This window comes from Rana temporaria, chromosome 5, assembly GCF_905171775.1.
Source record: "Rana temporaria chromosome 5, aRanTem1.1, whole genome shotgun sequence".
Lineage (NCBI taxonomy): Eukaryota > Metazoa > Chordata > Amphibia > Anura > Ranidae > Rana > Rana temporaria.
The window spans coordinates 31105929-31133056 of record NC_053493.1 but is presented as its reverse complement, the minus strand read 5'-3'; the positions used below and the strand labels follow the sequence as shown (position 1 = coordinate 31133056).

Sequence of the window (27128 nt, the reverse complement as noted above, 5' to 3'; positions counted from 1 at the left end):
TTTTATCAGGTTTTTTTTCATTTGTAAAAAAAGAAAGTCAATATTTTTTTATTTCAAATATTTTGTAAAGCAATGACACATATACATCATTTACAGAGTACATGTTTCTGCTCCCATGTGTGTTCTCGGTCATTCTTCCAGTGCAAAAGACAGTTCAGAATCCACACTGAAAAGAAAGAAAAGGGAAAGGCATTAATGTTCAGATTCTAATTAACAAACAAGTGAGTACTAGGTGCCAATATGACCCCCAAACATCACATGTGAAATAATATGAGTAAACCTGCAATGGATAATCTCTCTATAGTAACACCCTATATAAAGTGTATCAAAAAACAATATAATCAAATAAAACTGACCAGTCTAAAATGACTCAAATAGTGATACCACAAATTAAAGTGCAAATGCAAAAAGTCTGTCAATAATGCCAACTTCTACATGCTTAAATTCCCTTAGAAAGTGCTCCACACACTCCATGCAAATAAGATTTGCTGCCTTCAAACATTGCTATTCCATGTGTGCACACCATGACCCACTATAATGCTGTAACTCACCGGATCCCTAGACCCAGAATTAGATAGGAATGAGATAAGGAAATGTATCACCTGTAATACCACACACATGACCTATGTGTTAGAATGTGATTGTGGGTACCAGTATGTGAGACAGACCACCCGGGTAAGGTTTGGGGAACACTTAAATAATATAAGAAAGGGCTTTAGACAGCACAATGTCTCTAAACATTTTAGAATAGCATATAACAAAGACCCAATGGGTTTAAACGTTATGAGATAGACAGAATAGAAGGGCATGGAAACCTAACACAGGAAATGTCCAGGAATGAAACCAGGTGGATTTTTGAATTGGGGACCCTAACTCCCCTGGGCCTCAATATTAAGTTATATGTAAATTGTTTTATAAAATGTTATGGAATAGACAGAATAAAAAGGCATTGGAGGGATTTAAACCTAACACAGGAAATATCCAAGAAAATGAAACAAGGTGGATTTTTGAATTGGGGATCCTAACCTCCCATGGCCTCAATATTGAATTGGACGTAAATTGTTTTATAGCCAATTATTAATTACAATTATTTAAACCTACCACATAAAACTATACAGCCATTAATCCCAACGATAATAGTTCAATGGGGGTGTAGATATGATTTGAAACCACAAGATGTCATTATAATTAAAGCCAACCTTCAGTCATATTTTCCATCTATTAAATCTTCTGCCCTTGTTGTTTTAACTTTGGATAGTAAAACATTTTTTTTTCTGCCAGTAAATACCTTATACAGCCCACTTTCTGTTTCTTGTCTGGTCATTAGCCTAGGCTTATGACATCATACACCGCTCTCTCTCTCCTGAGAGATTGCCAGGAAGAGGGGGTGAGTAAAAAGGGGGCTAATGAGAGCTGTAGAGCTGGAGGTGTGCCTCTGTGTGTCTGTGTAAATCCAAGAAGTGAACAGACAGCTCCAGCTGCACACAGTTAAATTGGCTGCAGCCAGACTCAGTGGAGGGAGATTTCTGCAGCATATTTGGCAAGCACAGAATCACAATATATATATATATATATATATATATATATATATATATATATATATATATATATATATATATATATATATATATATATATATATATATATAAAATAATATGCAAAATGGTTGGAGGGAAGCTTCAGAATGGCAAAGATGTTTGTATTACAAATTATGTGAGCAGACTGCAGTTACTCTTTAAGAATTATATTATTGGGGTGCATTGAGGCTGACCCACCACTAGATGGGGCTGGTGCATATATGGTTTAGTCTGAATGTTTTATTTTTATATACTGTATTTTAGATGTTATTATATGCTTTTTTATAGGGAAAATAAAAAATGGGGCACCATTCCTCACACTACTACCAATGATGGGAACTCCCAATAATGCCAGGGGGTTTTCTACTCACCCCCCCCCCCCCAAAGTCTGAAGGAAACAGTAAACTGGCCCTTTGTTTAGAAAGTTTGAAGACCTCTGTTTTAAAGGAATAAGTTCCAAGTGGTCATCTTTTCCTTGGTTTCATTATGTACTATACTACTTCTTTGAACAATGCGGGTCAGGAGTCTGGACCCGTCATTGTCCTCAATCTTGTTCCAAATCGATGATTCACTAGCCAGAACTGGTGTGAATGTGCTAGAGCTTGCAAGTAAGCAATACTTTTCTACGTTGATGGGTTCCCTTTATTATTTCACCTGCACTGTACAACAAATACTGTATATACAGTATTTGCTAAAATCTGATTGGTTGCCACGGCTCCGGTTTCCTGTTTTCTATCCACTTGGGATGCAGTTTCTACATTCTATAGATTCTCTATCATTGCTGTCCATACTCACCCAAAATCAGAAAGGTCGTTTTTCTCTGGTATCAGGCAGGTCTTCTCACATTCCAGCTTAGTCATGAAATTATTGGCATTTCCAAAGCAGCCGTGATAGTCAAAGATATCGCATCTATTTTCAGCGCTGTTATAGAAGTAGCGCAAGACATTATTATCGCATAAACCGGCAGCCATAGGTAACTGGCAGGTTACAGCTGCACCTATATTGGAATGACAGAGCGTTGTTAAGTGTGATAATTGCATCATTTGGATTGGACAGAAAATTTAACATATTTTTTCTGGACTAAAATAACATTAGAAGAGTCCAGAAACTACTGTATGGTCAACAAGGCATAGTTACATAGTAGGTGAGGGTGAAAAAAGACACAAGTCCATCAAGTCCAACCTATAACATGATATTGTCTTAACCACTTAAGGAACGCCGCACGCCAATGTACGTCGGTAGAATGGCACGGCTGGGCACAAAGGCGTACAGTTATGTCCCCTTTAAGGCGGCACGCTCGTGACCCAGTCTGAAGCTCAATGACCGCGCCCACGGGACCCGATCGCCGCCGGTGTCCCGCTATTGGGTCGCTATTGGGTCGCTGAGCTGAAGAAGGGGGAGAGGTGAGTGTAAACAAACCTTTCCCGGTTCTTTCTAGTGGCAGTGTCACTGATCGTCTGTTCCCTGGCATAGGGAACAACGATCATTGACGTCACGCGCACAGCCACGCCCCTTACAGTAAAAATCACACATTAGGGCACACTTAACCCCTACAGCGCCCCCTAGAGGTTAACCGCTTCATTGCCAGTGTCATTTTCACAGTAATCCATGCATTTTTATAGCACTGATCGCTGTAAAAATGACAATGGTCCCAATATGGTGTCAAAAGTGTCCGATGTGTCCGCCATAATGTTGCAGTCACGATAAAAATCGATGATCGCCACCATTACTATAAAAAAAACTATAATAATAACAATGCCAAAAAACTATCCCCTATTTTGTAGACGCTATAACTTTTGCGCAAACCAATCAATAAACGCTTATTGCGATATTTTCTTTACCAAAAATTTGTAGAAGAATACGTATCGGCCTAAACTGAGGAAAAAATATGTTTTTTTATATATTTTTGGGGGGATATTTATTGTAGCAAAAAGTAAAAAATATTGCTTTTTTTCAAAATTGTCGCTCTATTTTTGTTTATAGCGCAAAAAATAAAAACCGCAGAGGTGATCAAATACCACCAAAAGAAAGCTCTACTTGTGGGAAAAAAAGGTCGCCAATTTTGTTTGGGAGCCACGTCGCACGACAGCGCGATTGTCAGTTAAAGCGATGCAGTGTCGAATCGCAAAAAGGGGCCTGGTCCTTTAGCCTTCAAAATGGTCCGGGGCTTAAGTGGTAAATTAGCGAATTAGAGAGTTGATTTGCTGAACAAACATGGTGCCTGTTCCCAACCAGAGAAATGCAGTGATTTTACCTTTTGGACACCTTTGGGCCCCTCTGGATCCCTCTGGATCCCTTTGCCAGTCACTTGAGGAGCCCACTCCTGGCCTTCCATGTTGTACAGTAACTAGTTAAGAGATTTTGATAGAACTGTGGGGTCCTCTAGTAAAATTGTAAGGGGTCCAAAAAATAAAGTTTACTGGTTTACTATCCGCTGGCTGGATTGGTAATATTTGTATACTGTTTGAAATGGATTGCTGAGATAGAAACTATTATTTAGACTAATTTGACGTTACGTTATTTGTGTGAATGCAATAACTGTAATGTAAATTGTCTTATTGATGTGCTTCAACCACTTGGCCCCCGGAAGGTTTTATCCCACTTCATGACCAGGGCATTTTATGCTATTCAGCACTGCACTACTTTAATTGGAAAATGCTCAGTCATGTAACACTGTACACAAAATTACATTTATATATTTTTTTCCCACAAATAGAGCTTTCTTTTGGTGGTATTTGATCACCTCTGGTTTTTTTATCATATAAATTAAAAAAGACCAAAACTTTTGGTGGAAAAAAAAGATTTTCTACTTTTGTTATAAAACATATCCAATAAATTCTAAGGGCCAGATCCACAGCCGCCAAGCGCAACTTAACTTTTCAGAGTTAAGTTACACTGCCGCAAATCTCCCAAGTTAGGTGCCGATCCACAAAGCACTTACCTGGAAATTTGCGGCGGTGTAACTTAACTCCGTCCGGCGCAAGGCGTTCCTAATACAAATGGGCGATTCCCATTTAAATTAGGCGCGCTCCCGCGCCGGAGGGACTGCGCATGCTCCGTCGGGTAACTTACCCGACGTGCATTGCGCTAACTGACGTCGCTCCGACGTCATTTGCTTAGACGTTAACGTAAATGGCGTCCAGCGCCATTCACGAACGTCTTACGCAAACGACGTAGAGTTGAAAATTTTGACGCGGGAACGACGGCCATACTTAATAGGGCTTAGTCAAATAGGACTCAGCCCTATTTTTACGCGGCGTAACTCGACGTAAACGACGTAGATTTAGCACGACGGGCCCGTCGGGAACGTTCGTGGATCGCCGTAAGTGTTCATTTGCATATTCTAGGCCGGCCGCAATGGCCTCGCCACCTAGCGGCCGGCCTAGAATTGCATCCTTAAGATCCGACAGTGTAATTCAATTACACATGTCGGATCTTCTGCCTATCTATGGTAAACTGATTCTGTGGATCAGTTCCATAGATAGAAACAGGGATACGCCGGCGTATCCCTTTTGTGGATTACCCCCTAAATTCTTCAAAAAGGCCCGAAAGGAATGGATAACCCCTTCTATAAAAGAGTTGGCTTACGTCAGCCATATTGTAAGTGAGTGTTGAAGCTGGTACTTGTTAGGGGCATTGGTACATGTCCCCTTTAGCAGTGGCCAGCTTTGCATGCCTTTTGTTTGACAATAGCTTGCTTATTAGCCCTACAGCTGGGCAGAATTAAATAATAAGATCGGCCCCCTTAGACTTCACTGGTGTTCGCCATCAAGTTTGGAAACTTCGATCAAGATTCGCAAAACTATTTATGAACTGAACCCGGGCAGATTCACTCATCTGTAGTGCAGGCCCAGGAACTCAGCACAGATCTCACCAATAGGGTCCCCAAGAGATTGAAGACACTATCGGGAATGCTGGTATACAAAATACCCCCAAACAAACTATTTAAAGGCCTCTTGCCCACTGGGTGTAAAAAGCAATTTTTAAGGGCATTTGACATGTTTTTTTTTCAGCCTCTAAATCCCCCTCTATGTTAGCCTATGTGGCCATGTACACATAGGCATTTACCTGCATATGTGTATTTTGTGTGTGACCATCTGGGCCACTGCAGACACTTATTTGTGTTTCCCTAATGCCTTGTCTACCAGTCTTATGTAATATTTCTTCAGTCTAGGACGGTCTCCTGAAGTCTCTCCAGTCTGCAAAAACTCAGATAGCATTCATACAGTCTCTGACAGTCTCCTACAGCATATGCGCAGTCTGTGACCATCTCTTGTATTATGTCTGCAGTCTCTGACCATCTCTTGTACCACGTCCAAAGTCTTTGACCATCTCTTGTACCATGTCCAAAGTCTTTGACTATCTCTTGTATCTTGTCAACAGTCTCTGGCCATCTACTGTATCCTGTCCACAGTCTCTGACCATCTCATGCATCATGTCCACAGTCCCTGACCATCTCATGTATCTTGTCCACAGTCTCTGACCATCTCTTGTATTATATCTGCAGTCTCTAACCATCTCTTGTACCATGTCCAAAGTCTTTGACTATCTCTTGTATCTTGTCAACAGTCTCTGGCCATATACTGTATCCAGTTCACAGTCTCTGACCATCTCATGCATCATGTCCACAGTCCCTGACCATCTCTTGTATCTTGTCCACAGTCTCTGACCATCTCTTGTATCTTGTCCACAGTCCCTGACCATCTCTTGGATCTTGTCCACAGTCTCTGACCATCTCATGCATCATGTCCACAGTCTCTGACCATCTCTTGTATCTTGTCCACAGTCTCTGACTGCACCTAAATGCACGTTTAGCACTAAATTTATATTTTGCCCAATGGAATAAACAAACGTTTGAATGCTTGATGTGCTTACAAGAGCCTAAATGCAGATTGAGGAGCTTTTTTTAAGCTGCTTTTCTCCTGCCAGAGGAAAAGCCCTTTGGAGCAGGGAAAACTCCCAGTACCAGATCCACGTAGATAGGCGTAAATTTATGAGGGCGTAGCGTATCGTAGTTACGCTACTCCGCCGCAACTTTGAGAGGCAAGTGCTGTATTCACAAAGCACTTGCGTCTAAAGTTACGGCGGCGTAACGTAAATCTGCCGGCGTAAGCGCGCCAAAATCAAATGAGGAACAGGGGGGTGTGTTTTATGTAAACTAAGCATGACCCCACGTAAATGACGCTTTTTTCGAACGGCGCATGCGCGCACATGCTCAGTATCACGTCGAATTTCCAAATTAAATTACGCCCGCTCAATGCCGAGACGACGTGAAAGTAACTTACGCAAAGCCCTATTCGCGAACGTTTCACGTAAACGACGGAAAATTTTATGCTGTCCCGACGTCCATACTTAACATTGCGTACGCCTCATGAGGCAGGGGTAACGTTAGGCCGAAAAAAGCTTTACGTAAACGACGTAAAAAAATGCGCCAGGCGGACGTACGTTCTGAGAATCCACGTATCTAGCTAATTTGCATACTCTACGCGGAAATCAACGGAAGCGCCACCTAGCGGCCAGTGTAAATATGCACCTAAGATCCGACGGCGTACTAAGACGTACGTCAGTCGGATCTAGACCACATTCAGGCGTATCTTGTTTTGTGGATACAAAACAAAGATACGCCAGTGCATCCTAGAAGTTACGCGGCGTATCAATAGATACGCCAACGTAACTTCTTTGTGGATCCTGGCCTCTATGTGCATGAGGTTGAATGCTGTAAATTAAACTCATACATGCAATAAAACCTTTAGAAGAAAGAAGCCATTGGGGGACTCAACCTGCCAGCATTTACCCCTGACTCATTATTTGCAGGTATACTTACCAGTCACTGGGGTTTTTATTGGGAAGTTGGATCCAGTCTTCAACCTACACAGTAAAATAATTAATTATGAAATTGAGAATGGAAGCAACGGAAAATACATAAGAAGACAACAGGTGAAAACATTACAAATGGTGCTATTTCTTATTATTTGTTGCAAATTGACATAAATCCACTAAAGTAAATAAATGTTTGGTCTAAAAAATATACAAGCCAAACGCTTACATAAAACTGCTAAAACTTTATTGATTTATTGCACAAATCAATGAAATGTTTATCATTTAGTAACATAAAGGTCAGTAGGTGGTCCCACTAATGGCAATAATCTACTAGTCATACACGGTACCTTATAAAATTTTAATAGTTACAAGTCTATTCTTCCTGTGTTGCTAAGCGAAAGATTGGAATTAATTATAAAGTTGGCAGTGCCTCTTCCCAGTACAGGGCCTCTGTGAACAGAGGGGATTCCTTCCCTGGGAAATGTATTAGTAATCTAATCAAAGTAATGGGAGCTACTACAACCAGCATATAACATTAATTATAAGTATATAGATGCACAAAAGTATAGACATGATACAAGCTTTATATAAAGGAGATTAATACAGTGGGGATCGAAAGTTTGGGCACCCCAGGTAAAAATTTGTATTAATGTGCATAACGAAGGAAAGATGGAAAAATCTCCAAAAGGCATCAAATTACAGATTAGACATTCTTATAATATGTCAAAAAAAAGTTAGATTTAATTTCCATCATTTACACTTTCCAAATTACAGAAAACAAAAGAAATGGTGTCTGCAAAAATTCGGGCACCCTGCAGAGTTAATATCTTGTACTGCCTCCTTTGGCAAGTATCACAGCTTGTAAACGCTTTTTGTAACCAGACAAGAGTCTTTCAATTCTTGTTTGAGGTATCTTTGCCCATTCTTCCTTACAAAATTCTTCCAGTTCTTTGAGATCTCTGGGCTGTCTGTCACGCACTGCTCTTTTAAGGTCTATCCATAGATTTTCAATTATGTTGAGGTCAGGAGATTGTGAAGGCCATGGCAAAACCTTCAGTTTACGCCTCTTGATGTAATTCCCCGTGGATTTTGAGGTGTGTTTAGGATCATTATCCATTTGTAGAAGCCATCCTCTCTTTAACTTCAGCTTTTTCACAGATGGCATCAAGTTACCATCCAAAATTTGCTGAAATTTTATTGAATCTATTTTTCCTTCTACTCGTGAAATGTTCCCCGTGCCACTGGCTGCAATACAACCCCAAAGCATGATTGATCCACCCCCATGCTTAACAGTTGGACAGAGGTTCTTTTCATTAAATTCTGTGCCCTTTCTTCTCTAAATGTACCTTTGCTCATTCCGGCCAAAAAGTTCTATTTTAACCTCATCGGTCCACAGAACTTGTTTCCAAAATGCATCAGGCTTGTCTATATGTTCATTTGCAAAGTTCAAACGCTGATTTTTGTGGTGAGGACGTAGAAGAGGTTTTCTTCTGATGACTCTTCCATGAAGACCATATTTGTAAAAGTATCTCTTTATAGTGGAATAGTGTACCACAACTCCAGTGTCTGCCAGATCATTCTGGAGGGATCGTGCAGTCAAACGTGGGTTTTGAATTGCTTTTCTCACAATCCTGCGAGCTGTTCTGTCTGATATTTTTCTTGGTCTTCCAGATCTTGCTTTAACTTCCACTGTTCCTGATGACTGCCATTTCTTAATTACATTCCGAACAGAGGATATTGACATCTGAAAACGCTTTGCTATCTTCTTATAGCCTTCTCCAGCTTTGTGAGCATCAACTATTTTCAGTTTCAGTTTTCTAGACAACTGCTAAGAAGAACCCATGGTGCAAGGTCAGATGAGTCTAGGCATTTAAAACCTTTGAGATTGACATCACCTGGTCTTCCCAGACGATGATTGAGAACAATCCATGACACTGGCAGGTCTCAGCTTTGCAAAGGGGGCAGTGCATGCTATAAATTCTGCAGGGTGCCCAAACTTTTGCAGATCCCATTTTTTGTTTTCTGTAATCTTGAAAGTGTAAATGATGGAAATAAAATCTAACTTTTTTTTTACATATTATAAGAATGTATAATCTGTAATTTCTCTTTATTTTCTGTATACCAGTAACTGGCAGCAAAGAGAAAAAACCCAGCTGAAAATTTCATTAGCTGAAGTTAAATCTGCTTATGTTTCCCTTGTGTAGTGATGTGGACTACCAGCATAAAGCACTATACCTTTTGGTGTTTCTAGACATCGCTTGTCCCTTGGGGAATCAGTGACCTCACATCTGTGTGCCCAACAGAGTGGATTATGGAGCGAATAGTCCCCCTTCAGATAGTTGCTTTGCAACAATGTACCCCAAGACTACACATCCCAGGGATCCTTGCTGTAACATGAAGATTGCTGGGAGTGGCTATAAATGGAGGGGAAATCCCATGCAGATGTCTCTTCCTCCTGGGTCTGACACAAGACGGACCTCTCCGTGCCATAGGCCATGGCCTACCACGCAGGGTTTTACTTCTAACCCAAGGCCTAAAGGGCCAAGCTCTGTTATCTGCTGTCAGAAACCCTGCCATCGACACTACTTGGATAACCTGCCTGTCTGTGTGGGTGCGTTTGACAAGCTTCATCTCGGAAGACCAAGACAGCAGATCCGCTGCACAAGTGTCGCTACACGAGTCCCAGTTCTGAAGACATCGGAGTGATCGGGTCGTTGGTGAGGGGGTAAATAGCTAAACGTTTGTCTATCCATTGCCATTATTACAGAGACACTGTGCACAGACATCTTTAGATCTTCCTCACTAGGAACTTACTGCTTCATCAAACCCCTAACTGATTACAGTTAAAGAGCTCCAACTAGCTAGCCAAGAACATCAGATCTGCAACATGTAAAGTGCTGCGTAAATTGCCGGCCCTATATAAGTACCTGAAATAAATAAATAAACTGAAACATCCTTTTAGGGAGCATGAGCCTATAGCATACAATACTGCTGCATTAAGATCCATATGAATGTGGAATAGATGTGCATGAGCCCTAAGGGGGCCTTACAACCTCTGATGAGTCACTGGCCCAGAAAAGGACATTGGCTGATGCCTGTTGAGTGACGCACAAAGTGGCCCCTTATGGGAACCGGTTGGACAAGCCAGTGTTACACATTAACAACATAATAGCCTTACTTAGGTTGGAGGTTCTTTGTCTTCAGGCAGGCTGTTTCACAGGTTTGTTTACTATTGAAGTTATTGGCATTTCCACTGCAACCCCCGTAGAGGAAAATCGCACATCTGTTCTCTGCGCTGTTGAAGTAGTATCGTGCAACGTCGGTTTCACATGGACCAACCTCCATGGGTAGTTGACAAATGTCAGTGGCTTCTGAAATGGGATATTATTCATTATGCACCAATACATTCAGACAGAAGTGTATCCCTTAAGGAGAATTAAACTGTCTGAGCACCACAAACTGAAAATGCTAATTAATACATTTTTAATATTCAAAGCTAACTTCTCCATCAATGTCTCTGTGCTTTATTTTGTTGAGAAATCACTTATAGACATGTGCAGTCCGTTTCATCTCCAAAGTAAAATTCAGACAATTTTTTCGCTATTTGGGATGTATCGAAATTTCTGAATTACAATAGAAACTAATTTAATTGAATCCGAAATAACGAAACAACATTCTGGACGAAATTCTAATTCGAATTGTTTTCTAATCAAATTTGAATTGTTTTCTAATCAAATTTTAATCGTTTTCAAATTTAATTCAAATTTCCAAAGAAAATAAAATAGAAAATAAAGGAATAGATTAAAAAAGAATTTAATAGAATAGAACAGAATAGAAAATAAAAGAACAGACCATAATAGAGTAAAACAGAAAATAATACAAAATATAAGAAAAGAGCAAAACAAAACATAATAGAATAGAAGATAAAAGACCAGAATAAAATAGAATAGAAAATAAAGGAATATGAAGTGGGATGAACCCCACTTGATCTAGGTGAATCAGTGGTTGTAGATAGCGATACGTGAGGCAATGATCTTCGTGAATAATTTAAGGCCACAGTTTAAAAGTGAGATAGATCTGTAACTGTCGCAGGAAGTTGGGTCTTTACCCTCTTTAGGGATCACTGTGACATGGGCTAGGGAAGAGTGTATCGGAGCCTAGTTTATTGAACAGTTCCACCATATGAGGACCTATGATTGGGAGGAACAGTTTGTAGTACTGTAGCAAGAAACCGTCTGGGCCCGGGGCTTTGCCTGACTTCGAGACATTGAGTGCATTTTGAAGCTCTTTTGGGATGGGGAGTTTTTGGGGTGTCCAGATCCTCTCGTACCTCAGGGGTTAGCTGGGGAAGCTGAGACTCCATGATATAGCCTTCTATCTGAGTCCAAGGTGGAGACTGGTCTCATAGGTTATATAGGGAGATGTAAAATTCTCAAAAGCTCTGTACAATCTGTTTAAGAAGTGCTGCTTTTTGGCCCTGAGGTGTATTGAGGGACATATTTTTGTTCTCTGATCGAGCGGGCTAGCATTCTCCCCCACTTATCGCCTTACTCTGGAAGATTTCCCCTCTGTTACTGTTCTGAAGTCAACCCAAAATTTGGGATTGTCTTATACTTTAATTTTCAACGATAACAGCTGTAGCGCCTGTGTATTTTCAGTCCAGGTGCTATCTTAAATTTAGAGGGGGATGAGAGAGTTACTCTCATCCGGTTAATTTGTGTAAATTGGGCCTCTGCTCTTGCTGGGCTGTGCTGTCAGTTCATTCTGTGTTCTAGAGGTGCCTTTCCACCTCGGGGCGACAGGTGGCGGCAGTGGGGTTCGTTTGGGAGTGCCTCTTGCCAGCAGCCAATCAGGAGGGATTTTCCCCTAGCGGGGCATGCTGGGAGAGGGTACTTCTTGAGCGGACGCCATTTTGTGGGGTTCGTTTTCTGGTGCTTGTTCCAGGTGCGGCACCCACCTTCAGGGTGTGCACACATCACGGGCCCCGGCGATATGGCCTACCAGGCCGGGGCGCACGTGCTACGAGGTGTCCTTGGTTCCGGGACTATGTTGGCCCGGAGCAACTGAAGCTATGGCGGGACCCCAGTGATCTACTGGGTTCCCCAAACTTTGAAGAAGATCCCAAGTGAGTTGTGCTGTTCGGTGAGGAGTCAGTCTGAGGAGAGCCCGGAGGCAGGCAATCCAAGAGGACCTAGACAATCCACCGGGGATCAAGGTGACCGGACATTGACAGTTTGTTTGATGGCAACTTGTCGGTCGGTAACCATTTGAGAGACTACCTGAGGGAGATTCAAGCATTAAATTCACTGGAGAAGATTCACTTCAGAATCCTACGTACGGGGGAAGGGCCTGTGGCAGAGGTCCTTTCCTGATATTCATTCGCACCAGGTCTGTGGCAGAGACGTGTTCTTCTTCCCAGTGCTCCGAGTGATACCCTGGCTGCCAGGTCGGTGTGAGAGGCCTGTCCAGGTACACTATACCCCCTCGGCTGAGGGGCGATGAAAGTAAGGTGTTTTTTTAAATAGGACTGCTTCGTTCTTGTTCAAGCCTGAATCTGCAATTCTCCTTCTCACCCATCTTTTACTATCTACCCCAAGTTTACTGTTTGCCGTGTTGGGCAGTAAGAAAAGCTACAAGAAAAGACACCTGCTGCTTGGACATTCCATCATTGCTCTTATCATCTCATCATCATCATTACCCCTAGACGCTCACAGAGGTAACACGCCATCCCTATTCTAACCAGCGGCTCCTGCGGGGGTGAGCGCTACACAGCAAACAGGGCAAAAAAAGAGCGTCAATCTCCATAATGAGGGCACAGGCCACAATAAAAACTGACAGGGGTTCTAATCCCTTCCCACTCTATTCAAAACTTAAAAAAAAAGGCGTTTGACTAAGACGCATCTGTATGACGAAACACGTCAAGCTGACTCTCTCCAACGTCACTTTCGGCCAGGAGAGTGGAACCCACCCTATGTGCTGAATAGATGCCACTTCTTCACAAACTGTATGGGTTGAGGATTTTCCTAGTGATGCTGGTCCTGTTAATATGGCAGTTTCTTTAATATATATTTTGTGAGCTGTTTTAACCAATAAAGCCCAATGATTTTACTCAATGAGGAGCTCTCTCTTTCCTTTATCATGTGCTGCACATGGTTTACCCCTGAAGTTCCGGAGCCAAAATTTGAGGATATACACCACAGAGGAGATACCGGAAGCAACAGCATTGGGTTTAGTCCCCAGTAAATTACCTAAAGGCACTTTTGACTCTGTTTCCCTATAATCTGGTGAGTTTGGAAATGTATATCATCCCCAGGAGGAGGATCACCAACTCCATTGGGACATGGAGCACTACAGTATAGCACTTTCCTGCACTAAGAAAATAATTATTTTGCACTGTTGTCACATTATGCACTTTAAATAATTTTATCATTGTCACTTTTATTAATTGTTACTAGGGATGAGCCAAACACCCCCCGGTTCGGTTCGCACCAGAACCTGCGAAGGAGTGAAAGTTAGCGCAAACTTTAGAACCCCATTAAAGTCTATGGGATCGAACGTTCGAAATCAAAAGTGCCAATTTTAAAGGCTAATATGCAAATTATTGTCCTAAAAATGGTCTGGGGACGGAAGTTTTTTGGGAACAATGATTTTAATGATGCTTAAAGTGAAAAACTGCTTGCGGCTTTAATGTAATGTCTGGTCCTGTGCAAAGGACACTAAATCAAAATACTGCAGGTCCCTGCCTGTATTTGTATGAGAACACCAGCAATTGTATTCAGGTAAGATTTACAGTAGGTGCACACTGTGCAAAGGACACAGTACACTAAGTGAAAATACTACAGCTAGCACAATCACCTGCCTGCCTGTCAGTATATTAGGAAGAGAATACAGGAACGGATCTAGCTAAACTGAATACAGTGTATAAATATATATACAACACCTGGGATGCATATATATCCTCTACACACTGTAACTGACGCTAACTGACTCGCCTGCCTGCTCTATTATCTCAAAATAAATGACACTGTCTCTCTCTCTCTGTCTGTCTTTAAACACCGCCGCAACACACTACACAAGGCCGCCACGCAGGCGGCTTTATATAGTGTGGGGCGTGTACTAAACCCCCTGAGACATAATTGGCCAAAGCCACCCTGACTTTGGCCAATTATGGCTCTCCATTTTTTCCGCGCTATGATTGGCCAAAGCATGCGGGTCATAGTACATGCTTGGCCAATTATCAGCCAGCAATGCACTGCGATGCCACAGTGAATTATGGGCCGTGACGCTCCACTCGAATTTGGAGTGAACGGCCCATAATATTCGAACATTTTAAAAGCCGATGTTCAAGTCGAACATGAGTTTGACTCGAACTCGAAGCTCATGCCTAATTGTTACTATTCTATTTATTTATATTGTCTATTCAACCCATAGTGGTCATTTGGTTCAACAATATTATGCATATATGTTAGTTATGGATCAATCATATTGACATATAGCCATATGTTATATCAAATCATCCTAGGCCAACATCACGTATAAATATACCAACTGGGTACATTCATAAGAGGAATTAAAGAAACACTAAGGCCTGGTACACACGATAGGATTGATCCGCGGATACGGTCCGCCGGACCGTATCCGCGGATAAATCCTCTGAGGATTTTGATCCGATGGAGTGTACTCACCATCAGATCGAAATCCGCGCCGAATTTACACCGCAGTGACGTGTCGCCGCGATGATGACGCGGCGACGTGCGTGACGCTGTCATATAAGCAATTCCACGCATGCGTCGAATCATTACGACGCATGCGAGGGACGGGTTCGGACGGATCGATCCGGTGAGTCTGTACAGACCACCGGATCGATCCCCGGAGCCGATTCCAGCTGATAGATTTGTAAGCATGTCTACAAATTTTTATCTGCTGGAAATCGGAAATATCCGCGGATAAATATCCGCTGGAACGTACACACCAGGGGATCTATCCGCTGAAACCGATCCGCTGAGATTTTTCAGCGGATGGATCCTCTCGTGTGTACGGGGCCTAAAGGTTTGTTTTTTATTAGATCAATTGATTGCTGTAAGCTAGAGCATTTAAATATCACTTACCTCGTTTTTCCTGTTGACCTCCAAAATACAGTAATCCAGGTTTAAAAATGCCATTTCCTGTCTCTCCTCTTCTTGCTTTCCACCAGCATCTGAGCCGTTTTGCATGGTGGAAAGCAGAGTGTGCTCACCCCCTCCCTATGACTACAGCCCTGCGTGAAGATGCTCTCTTATCCCTCACAGGCATGGAGGCTAAGCCTAATGGGAACTGTAGTTCCCATTAGGCCGTGATGTAGCAAGAATGAATGCGCACCGCAAACCAGGAAGTCAGTGAGAATAATGATTCAGGAGTGCTGGAGATGAAAAAAACAGCTCAATTTCAACAGGTATCAAACTAGTTATAATGCAAAACATTACTTTTTACTTTATCAGCTACTGTCAGCCTTTAATTTAAGAGGAAAATATTTTTGTCTTTACAACCCCTTTAATGTCAAGGAGGAGCAGGCGCTGTTTATTCTTTTCATTTAAAAAAATATGTTTTGCCTTTAGTTATACATAAGTAATTTTCTAGAAAATTTTGTAACATTTAAAAAAATTGCCCCCGAGCATCTCTAGAGGAACCCTGGTTGAGAAAAAACCTGATCCATATTCTTCACTTTAAATTACCTTAATTTACTTGACATTCTTGTTTTTAAATTGAGACACCTCCGCAGACATTTCTTGAATAACAGAGATATTTCCAGAGATGGTAAATGACAAACATACTTGTTTCTCTGTAAATTAGCGCAAAGGAATGTACAGCTATAGGATAATGTTTCACAAGAATTATTACTTTTTCAGTGTCTTTTTCTTGCTGTAATGAATAAAATGATCACAGATAAGAGAGAAAAGGGATCAACCTGTAGAAAAGTTTTGTATATCATTTTTGTAAGTTGATCGCTGTCCTCAATGGCTGTTTGGAAGGAGTAAAGGGATTTAGCATTAGCAGTCAGAGTAAAGGCCCATACACACAATCTGACTTTTTGACAACAACGGTCCGACGGACCTTTTTTTTTTTGGACAATCAGACCGTCTGTACGCTCCATCGGACAATTGTTTTCGTTTTTTCAACGAACAAATGTTCGCTGTGAATGCTCTCAAACTTTCCAACAACAAATGTCCAAAGGAGGATCTAAAGTCCAAAGAACAAACACGCATGCTCAGAACCAATGCTAAACATCATACAACCATAGCAGAAGTTGCCCAAAGGGTGGCGGTAAAGAGCTAAAAAACCATATGATTTGGTGAATGTTGGCTGAAAAGGTTCTGCCGTGTTTATGCAGAACAAGTTCACGGCCAACGCCCCTTCGGACAAAAATCCACGGAAAAGTCAGATGGAAGTCCGATCGTGTGTAAGAGGCTTAAGGCTTCATTCACACTTGTGTGACTCTTCATGCGACTTTGGACATCAAAGTCGCATGACATGTCCATCCCCATGTTTTCCAATGATAACCATTCTTATATGTGCGATTCAAAGCGGAGTTCCACCCAAAAGTGGAACTTCTCCTTTAAGGCCAGGGAGGCTCCTGTTTGTGAAACTAAGATTTTAAGGAGAAGAGGTGGAGCAGGTACCCAATTTTGACAGGTACCCGCTCCTCCCCTTAGGCAATTGGAAGTGGAAGTTCTCCTTCCCCCTCGCTCCCAAAGTATTTTGGGACACAGTCACAGAGTGCAGCGCCGCTCACGCATGCACAGCGGGCATCCAGCTGTGAAGCCATAAGCTGTCACAGCTGGGTGCCCATAGTAGAGATGCCAGCGCAGTCGAGGGAAGAGAGGGGGTGAAAACTCTTGGGGTGAGCAAAGTGCTGGATAGTGGGACAGGTGAGTGGATGTTTATTAAAAGTCACCTGGCTGAAACGTCAGGTGCTGTGATTGGACGCCTGAGAGAGGACGGAAGAAGACATGGCCGCATCTGATGGGGCTGGCTGGCAGCATCTGATGGGGCACACTGGCGGCATCTTATGGGGCACACTGGCAGCATCTGATGGGGCACAGTAGTGACAATTGATGGGCACACTGGCAGAAATTGATGGGCACAGTGGCTGCGTTTGATGGGCTACTGTCAGACTTTAATTTAAGAGGAAAATATTTTTGTCTTTACAACCCCTTTAATGTCAAGAAGGAGCAGGCGCTGTTTATTCTTTTCATTTAAAAAAATATGTTTTGCCTTTAGTTATACATAAGTAATTTTCTAGAAAATTTTGTAGCATTTAAAAAAATTGCCCCCGAGCATCTCTAGAGGAACCCTGGTTGAGAAAAAACCTGATCCATATTATGGCACAGTGGCTGCGTTTGATGGGCACAGTAGCTGCATTTGATGGGCACAGTAGCTGCGTTTGATGGGCACAGTAGCTGCATTTGATGGGCACAGTAGCTGCGTTTGATGGCACAGTGGCTGCAATTGATAGGCTTTTTTCTCAGTTTGTTTACGCCCCCCCAAAAAAAATTGAGCACCAGAAGCCACTACTGCTGGACAACCAAATTGGAAGTGTCCATGTCAGCAATGTGGACGCCTGAATATGGACCCTCTTAATGTGCAGTGAAGAAGAGCCTCAGGATCCAGCACATATTGTGCTCCTTGATTTAAGTAAGTAAAAGAGTCTTCAGTCTTGGGATGTTTTAACAACTTAAGACCCGGACCAATATGCAAGTTAAGGACCTTGCCCCTTTTTGCAATTCGGCACTGTGTCGCTTTAACTGACAATTGCGCCATCGTGCGACGTGGCTTCCAAACAAAATTGGTGTCCTTTTTTCCCCCATAAATAGAGCTTTCTTTTGGTGGTATTTGATCGCCTCTCCGGTTTTTATTTTTTGCGCTATAAAACAAAAATAGAGCGACAATTTAAAAAAAAAAAATTCAATATTTTTTACTTTTTGCTATAATAAATATCCCCCAAAAAAGATATAAAATATTTTTTTTTCCTCAGTTTAGGCCGATACGTATTCTTCTACCTATTGTTGGTAAAAAAAATCGCAATAAGCGTTCATCGATTGGTTTGCGCAAAATGTATAGCGTTTACAAAATAGGGGATAGTTTTATGACATTTTAATTAATATTTTTTTTATACTACTAATGGCGGCGATCAGCGTTTTTTTTTTTGTCACTGCGACATTATGGCGGACACATCGGACAATTTTGACACCATTGTCATTTTCACAGCGAAAAGTGCTACAAGAATGCACTGATTACTGTGAAAAATACAATGGTAGTGAATGGGTTAACCTCTAGGGGGCGATGTAGGGGTTAAGTGTGACCTCATGTGTGTTTCTAACTGTAGGGTGGGCGGGGCTGGACATGTAACGTCATTGATCGTCGTTTCCTATATCAGGGAACAGACGATCACTGATATTGCCACACAGAAGAACGGGGAAGGTTTGTTTACACTCACCTCTCCCCGTTCTTCAGCTCCTGTGACCCGATCGGGGGACACCCGCGGCGATCGGGTACACAGGTCCTGCGGTCACGGAGCTTCAGACCGGGTCGCGAGCGCGCCAGCGGCGGCACGCTCACGACCCATGGCTGGGCTCTTAAAGGGGACGTATATATACGTCCCTGTGCCCAGCCGTGCCATTCTGCCGACGTATATCTTCGTGCGGCGGTCCTTAAGTAGTTAAAGAGCCATTAGTTGGGAGGAGGTATGCCCAGAGTTTAGTTTAAGAAGTGGGTAAAGTTAACCTTCAAAGGGTTGTAAAGGATATATATTTTTTTTAAAATAACAAACATGTTATACTTACCTCCACTGTGCAGCTCGTTTTGCACAGAGTGGCCCGAACATTCTCTTCTGGGGTCCCTCGGCGGCTGTCCCGGCTCCTCCCTGCAAGGACTAACCCCCTTCATGGGAGCTCTGTCCCCATGGGGGTTAGTTCTTGCAGGCACGCTCCCGTGATACAGCTGGCGGCCATAGCCGCTCACTGTATCACTTGGCCCCGCCCCCCAGCGCGCCGCATCAATGGATGTGATTGACAGCAGCGCAAGCTAATGGCTGCGCTGCTATCAATCTATCCACTCTAGCCAATCAACGGCCAGATTGAGCAGAGAAGAGGATGTTAGGGGCGAGCGCAGCAGGTGAACGGGCTCAGGCAAGTAAAACGGGGAGGCTGGGGGGGCCGTAACTGTCAGGCCCCGTACACACGACCAAACATGTCTGCTGAAACTGGTCCGCGGGCCAGTTTCAGCAGACATGTTCGGTCGTGTGTAGGACCGAGCGGACAGAATTCCAGCAAACATTTGCCCGCCGGGCCTTTTCCCAGCAGACAAATATTCCTGGACTTGTTTTAAAACAGTCCGCTGAAATCCTGCCCGCTCGTACATGTTCGGTCGTCTGTACAGACCTACCGTACATGTCCGAGCGCCCGCCATCCCTCGCATTCGTCGAATGACTTCGACGCATGCGTGGAAGCATTTAACTGGCAGGCCGCCCACGTCGCCGCGTCATCGTCGCGGCGACGCCGCGGACACGCCCCGCGTATTGTTTACGCGCGGATTTCTGTACGATGGTTAGTACAGCCATCGTACAGAAATCCCCGGGCAGACATGTACGGTGAAAACGGTCCGGCGGACCGGTTTCATCGTACATGTTTGCCCGTGTGTACACGGCCTCAGATGTTTTTTCACCTTATTGCATAGAATGCATTAAGGTGAAAAAACATGAACCTTTACAACCCCTTTAAGGCAGAACAAGGATAATTCATCCATTGTAGTAACCCATATTTTGTGTTATCTGGCGACAATGAATGGAAATCTGATCACCGTGAGTCACTTTGCACACCAGCATTGAGTTAATCTGCAAAATAATGGATTCTGATCTACAAAATGCTAAACTCATTCCCTGAATTTCCATTCGGCACCATAATTCAAATAATACTTTGTGACAAACAGCCCCTGTCGATTATTGATGGTGTATATCTGCCACAAGGTAAATGGATGGCAGTGAAAGGTCTGTGGGCAGCAAGGGGTTAAGCACTGGCCACACCTTGCTCCCCGCTTGGGGTCAGTGGCGGCTGGTGCTCAAAATGTTTTGGGTGCGCTAACAAACTGAAAAAAAAAAACATCAATTGCAGCCACCGTGCCCATTAAACGCAGCCACTGTGCCCATAAATTTTTGCCACTGTGCCCATCTAACGCAGCCACTGTGCCCATCAAATGCAGCCACTGTGCCCATCAAACACAGCCAATGTGCCATCAAATGCAGCCACTGTGCCCATCAAACACAGCCAATGTGCCATCAAATGCAGCCACTGTTGTATCAATTGCCGCTATTGTGCCATCAATTGCTGCCATTGTGCCATCAAATACAGCCACTGTGCCCATAAAATGCAGCCACTGTGCCATCAAATGCAGCCACTGTGCCATCAATTGCCACCACTGTGCCATCAATTGCCGCCACTGTGCCATCAAATGCATCCACTGTGCCCAAACGCAGCCACTGTACCCATAAATTGCCGCCACTGTGCATTCGAAACGCAGCTACTGTACCCATCAATTGATGACACTGTGCCCATCAATTGCCGCTACTGTGCCTATCAATTGCCGCTACTGTGCCCCATCAAATGCTGCCAGTGTGCACATCAATTGCTGACACTGTGCCCATCAATTGCTGCCAGTGTGCCCATCAACTGCTGCTACTGTCACCATCTCTTGTTGCTACAGTGCCCATCAACTGCCACCAGTGTGCCCATCAACTGCTGCCAGTGTGCCTATCAACTGTCGCTATTGTGCCCATCAACTGTTGCCAGTGTGCATTCGCCGCCCGCCCGGCACTTACCTTGTTTTGGTGGGACATCGTGTCATGGCGATGTCCTCCTCTATCTCTTCTCCCGCCCTCTCTTCCCGACCTCTGTTATGATTGGACACCTGATAGGTTGGCGTCCAGTCACAGCGCCTGTTGTTTCAGCCAATTGGCGCTCAGTGTTAGGAAAGCGATTCATGCGCTTTCCTAACACACCGCTGAGTGAACAGCGAATACCCAGCATGGCATCCGCTTTTCACCTTTTTGGACGCCTATTAGAGCCTATGGCGCTTCCATAAAATGCCCTGCCCCTGTAATTTAGGTGCCTGACAAGGGGCCGGGCACCTGAATAGGGGGTGGCATCAGCGTGTGTCTTTATGGCTGTGGTAGGAACATTAGACTGTAAGCTAGGAAATCATGGGAAACGTTATGTCGGTACCCCACCAATAAACCTCACTTACCTTTCGTTGGTAAGGCACGCGCTGGCATCAGCTGAGTGGCTGTGACAACAGCCAGGAAAAGGGCGCACCACATCATGCCTGAGAAGAATCACCAAGTCATCTACTGCTGGAGAGCGAAGAGAAAATATTCCACCTGCTGAAACCCGAGGACTTTAAATACCTGAAGGGAGAGGACGGCAATCACCAGAACACCTCGCTGACCTTTGAGGAGCGTCAGAACTAGAATTTCCTGACTCACCCTCCCTATATATGCAGGAACAACCGGACTGTGAGAACGACGCGTAGATCGCAACTGTGTCATGTGAGGGCAGATTTTATGGATGGATTTATAAAACAGTGGAAGTGACATTTACCAAATATTGTCCAAAAACAGAAGAAATTCCCCCCAATTTTTTTTTTTTTTAAAGTTACTCTGCAAAGAATACATATAATGGCCCAGATTCACATACATTGGCGCATATTTATGCGCCGACGCAGCGCACAGAGGCAAGCACTGGATTCACAAAGCACTTGCTCCCACTCGCTCTTAAAGATACGCTGGGTTTCCTCGGCGTAAGCCGGCGTAGGTGGAAGTGGGCGTGAGCCATGCTAATGAGGCGTGACCCCATGCAAATGATGGGGCAAGCGCCATAGAAGTACTTAAAATAAACGGCGCATGTGCTGTCCCGTGGCCGCATCCCTGTGCGCATGCTCAGAATCACGTCGGAACTACTCCCTAAGATACGACGGATCACTGCCTACGACGTGAACGTAACCTACGCCCAGCCCTATTCACGTACTACGTAAACAACGTAAAATACGACGGCTGTGTTCCCTGGTCCATACCTTTGCATGAGTTGCGCCTCCTTTTTGGGGAATAACTTTACGCCGGACATACGACATACGCAAACTCTGAATATATAATGCGCGGGGCGCAAGTACGTTCATGAATCGGCGTATCTCCCTCATTTGCATATGTGCATAGAAAATCAATGGGAGCGGCAAATGCTCCCAGCGTAAATATGCGCCCACGATACGACGGCGTAGGCAAGTTACGTCGGTCGTAGGAAGCCTATTTTTAGGCGTATCTCAGATTGTGGGCACGGCGTACAGATACGATGGCGCATAGTTACACTTACGCTGCGTATCTCGAGATACATTGGCGTAAGTGCTTTGTGAATCCGGGCCGATATCTACAAAATACTGTAAACATTGTATTGCACATTTTTTTTCCACCATAAAAATACCATATACAGTGAAACCTCGGATTGCGAGTAACGCAGTTAACGAGAGTTTCGCAATACGAGCATTTAAAAAAAAATCCTGACTCAGTTTGCAAGCCAATGCAGTGTGCAGTAACGCATTTGGCCAGAGGTGCGGGGGCGCCGGAGGCGATTGGATCCGTTCGGAACCGTTCGAAAATACTCAGTTCCCGAGCCTTTGAAAGGGTTTCCGAGTACAGCCAAGCTGTCCCGAGTATTTCCGAGGCTTTCCAGCGCCCCTCCACCTCTGGCCACATGTGGTATTGCATGCTATAGAAATCAACGCGGAACAAATTATTTTCGCTTCCATTGACTTCTATGGGGAAACTCACTTTCATATGCGAGTGGTTTGGATTACGAGCATTCTCCTGGAACAGAATATGCTCATAATCCAAAATTCCACTGTACAGATACTAAAAGATTATATACACAAGTATACCTGCTTCCAGCTCAACCCCTATCCTATGTGGCATAGAATGTCATAACTGCCAAATGTTGATCTCGCTCTCTCTCTCTCTCTCTCTCTCTCTCTCTCTCTCTCTATTAACCACTTCCCGACCGCCGCATGTAGATATACGTCGGCAGAATGGCACGGACAGGCACATCAACGTACCTGTACGTGCCTGCCTAGACGTGGGTCGGGGGTCCGATCGGGACCCCCCCGGTACATGCGGCGGTCGGGTTCCCTCTGGGAGCGATCCGGGAACGACGGCGCGGCTATTTGTTTATAGCCGCTCCGTCGGCTTCCCCGTGCTTCACTATGGCGCTGCATCGATCGAGTCATCCCTTTTATAGGGAGACTCGATCGATGACGTCATTCCTACAGCCACACCCCCCTACAGTTGTAAACACACACTGGGTGAACACTAAATCCTACAGCGCCACCTGTGGTTAACTCCCAAACTGCAACTGTCATTTTCACAATAAAGAATGCAATTTAAATGCATTTTTTGCTGTGAAAATGACAATGGTTCCAAAAATGTGTCAAAATTGTCCGAAGTGTCCGCCATAATGTCGCAGTTACGAAAAAAATCGCTGATCGCCGCCATTAGTAGTAAAAAAAATTTTTTTTATAAAAATGCAATAAAACTATCCCCTATTTTGTAAACGCTATAAATTTTGCCCAAACCAACCGATAAACGCTTATTGCAATTTTTTTTACCAAAAATATGTAGAAGAATACGTATCGGTCTAAACTGAGGAAAAAAAATGTTTTATATGTTTTTGGGGGATATTTATTATAGCAAAAAGTAAAAAATATTGAATTTTTTTCAAAATTGTCGCTCTATTTTTGTTTATAGCGCAAAAAATAAAAAACGCAGAGGTGATCAAATACCACCAAAAGAAAGCTCTATTTGTGGGAGAAAAAAGGACGCCAATTTTGTTTGGGAGCCACGTCGCACGACCGCGCAATTGTTTGTTAAAGCGACGCAGGGCCGAATTGTAAAAACCCCTTGGGTCATGTAGCAGCATATTGGTCCGGTCCTTAAGTGGTTAAATAGTATTTTTCTAGATAAATATATTTCTAAATGTGCTATTGACATGACATTTTCACCACTTGTCAGTAACAACCCATGCAATCCATGAATAAAAAAACAAATATGTTCAGAAAAGTTATTGTATAGCTCTGTATTATATAATAATGTATTTATATATATATATATATATATATATATATATATATATATATATATATATATATATATGTTATATAATATTTATTTATGTACATACATAGAAAAAAATCGAAATAAAAAATACACATATAAAAAAAAAAAGTGTTGAACACTGGTATGTGCCTAGGTATGCAATCAAAATAATTAATGATGTGGGTGAGCTGCTGCTATCTATGCTCTCCCCTCAGGTGAGCCAATGTGGATGACTACAAATTATTGTACAGAAAAGAGACTTTGTTCTACAAAAAAAAAAAACACTTGTTTGCACTATAATAGTCACTTTAAAATATTTATTGATTATTTTCATGTCATAGAATTTTTTTGTACACATCATTTTGGTTTATGTCTTGCCACTATCACCATGTATTAATTTCTAATATAGATTGGTACATCAATAATTCTATAGTATATACTATAATAGAAATGATACCACATATTAGTTTGTGGTGGAGCAAGCACTGTCTATATTTGTATTCATCCATATATATATACACATATATGCAGTGGGCCGGATTCAGAAAGAGATACGACGGCGTATCTCCTGATTCGCTGTCGTATATCTGAGTTCCGCAGGTCGTATCTATGCGACTGATTCATAGAATCAGTTACGCATAGATATCCCTAAGATCCGACAGGTGTAAGTGTCTTACACTGTCGGATCTTAGGCTGCAATTCCAGGCTGGCCGCTAGGTGGCGCTTCTGTATTTTTACGCGAGGAATATGCAAATGAGGATTTACGCCGATTCAGAAACGAACGACCGCCCGGCGCTTTTTTTTTATGTCGCTTGCGTTCGGCTTTTTCCGGCGTATAGTTACCCCTGCTATATGAGGGGTAGCTAATGGTAAGTATGGCCGTCGTTCCCGCGCCGAGTTTTGAAATTTTACGTCGTTTGCGTAAGTCGTTCGTGAATATGGCTGGACGTAATTTACGTTCACGTCGAAAGCAATGACGTCCTTGCGACGTCATTTAGAGCAATGCACACTGGGATATTTTACGGACGGCACATGCGCCGTTCAAATAAAACGTAAAAAACGCGGGGGCAACACAAATTTAAATAAAACACATCCCCATTTGAATTACGTGGCCTTACGCCGCAACACATACGTTACACCGCCGTAACTAAGGGCGAAAGTTCTTTCTGAATAAAGAACTCGCACCCAAAGTTAGAGCGGCGTAACGTATCGGAAATACGTTACGCCGGCCAGACAGATACGCCATTGTATCTGAATCCGGCCCAGTGTATCCAATAAGTATTCACAACACTTCACTTTTTCCACATTTTGTTATGTTACAGCCTTATTGCAAAATACATTAAATTCATTATTTTACTAAAAATGCTACAAACAATACCCCATAATGACAACATGAAAGAAGTTTCTTTGAAATCTTTGCAAATTTATTTAAAAAATAAATCCCATGTACATAAGCATTCACAGCATTTGTCATGACACTCAAAATTGAGTTTAGGTACTACTGATCATCCTTGAGCTGTTTCCACAACTTGATTGGAGTCCACCTGTGATAAATTCAGTTGATTGGACATGATTTGGAAAGGCACACACCTGTCTATTAGTGTTGCTCACGAATATTCGCATTGCGAATATTCGTTACGAATATGGCATATTCGAATATTCGCGAATAACTCGAATTTCGTGGCCAAAATTCGCTATTCCGAATATTCATATTTTTTCAAATGTATTTTTAAAACAGATCACATCCTAGAGATCTCCATCGACGTCTAAAAGCATTGCTGGTATGATTAGAGACCCTGGGCCGAGTAGCTAAGCTGAGGCGATATTTTATGTTGCCGAATATTCGCAATCGCGAATATTCGTATTACGAATATTCGCGAATACTTTCTCCGCCCTTCTTTTGCATCAGAGCCAATCAGAGTTCTCCTACCACAGTTGTCATAGGAGAGAGTAGAGTGTCATCATCATTTGCATTTCACCTCTTTAATGAGAATAATAACTGTTTAACATAAAGACATTTAAGAGATGTCAACGTAAACGGTTTACTTCGTTTTTTATTAACTCAACAGAATCAGGGGCCCCAGTGTGCGGTTGATCTTTACCTAACTCAATACAGGTCAGTCTAGAGGAGAGATCTGTATTTTCCAAATCCATCAATATTTATTAAACTAATCAATATACAAATTGGTCAAAGTAAACCCTCAAATCTATATAATAATGTATTTATTTTATTAATACCTTGTTGTTAGTTGCAGGGTCCATTACGTAAAACCACACTTTTTCCAAAGGGCAGGTGAAATTGAATGTTTCAAAATTTCGCATTCGCATTAGCGAAATTTCGCAATCAATTTCGCATTCGCATTAGCGAAATTTCGCAAAAATGTGTTTTTGATAAAATATCACTGTGACGGATCTCAGATACCCCAGGTGGGCACATCCGCCAGACCTGTGTCTCCTGTCCTCCAAACGCACCCGCAGCCTGCAACCTCGCCATAACCAGCCCTTAACCCCTCAATCACGAGACAATCCACACAGGTGTTGAGGGTTAAACATCCAGAGCTTAAACT

General features: G+C 42.9%; 1 protein-coding gene across 1 annotated transcript; it reads right to left on the bottom strand.

The window, feature by feature from the left end:
• LOC120939902 (kunitz-type serine protease inhibitor bitisilin-3-like) lies at positions 1 to 21888 on the bottom strand. The gene is made up of 5 exons (XM_040352330.1): positions 21672 to 21888; positions 10576 to 10768; positions 7402 to 7445; positions 2373 to 2574; positions 1 to 166 (listed from the first exon to the last, which is right to left on the bottom strand). The coding sequence occupies exons 1-5, from the start codon at positions 21745 to 21747 to the stop codon at positions 130 to 132; spliced, it is 552 nt and encodes a 183-aa protein (XP_040208264.1). The 5' UTR covers positions 21748 to 21888; the 3' UTR covers positions 1 to 129.
• Positions 21889 to 27128: the final 5240 nt, after the last annotated feature.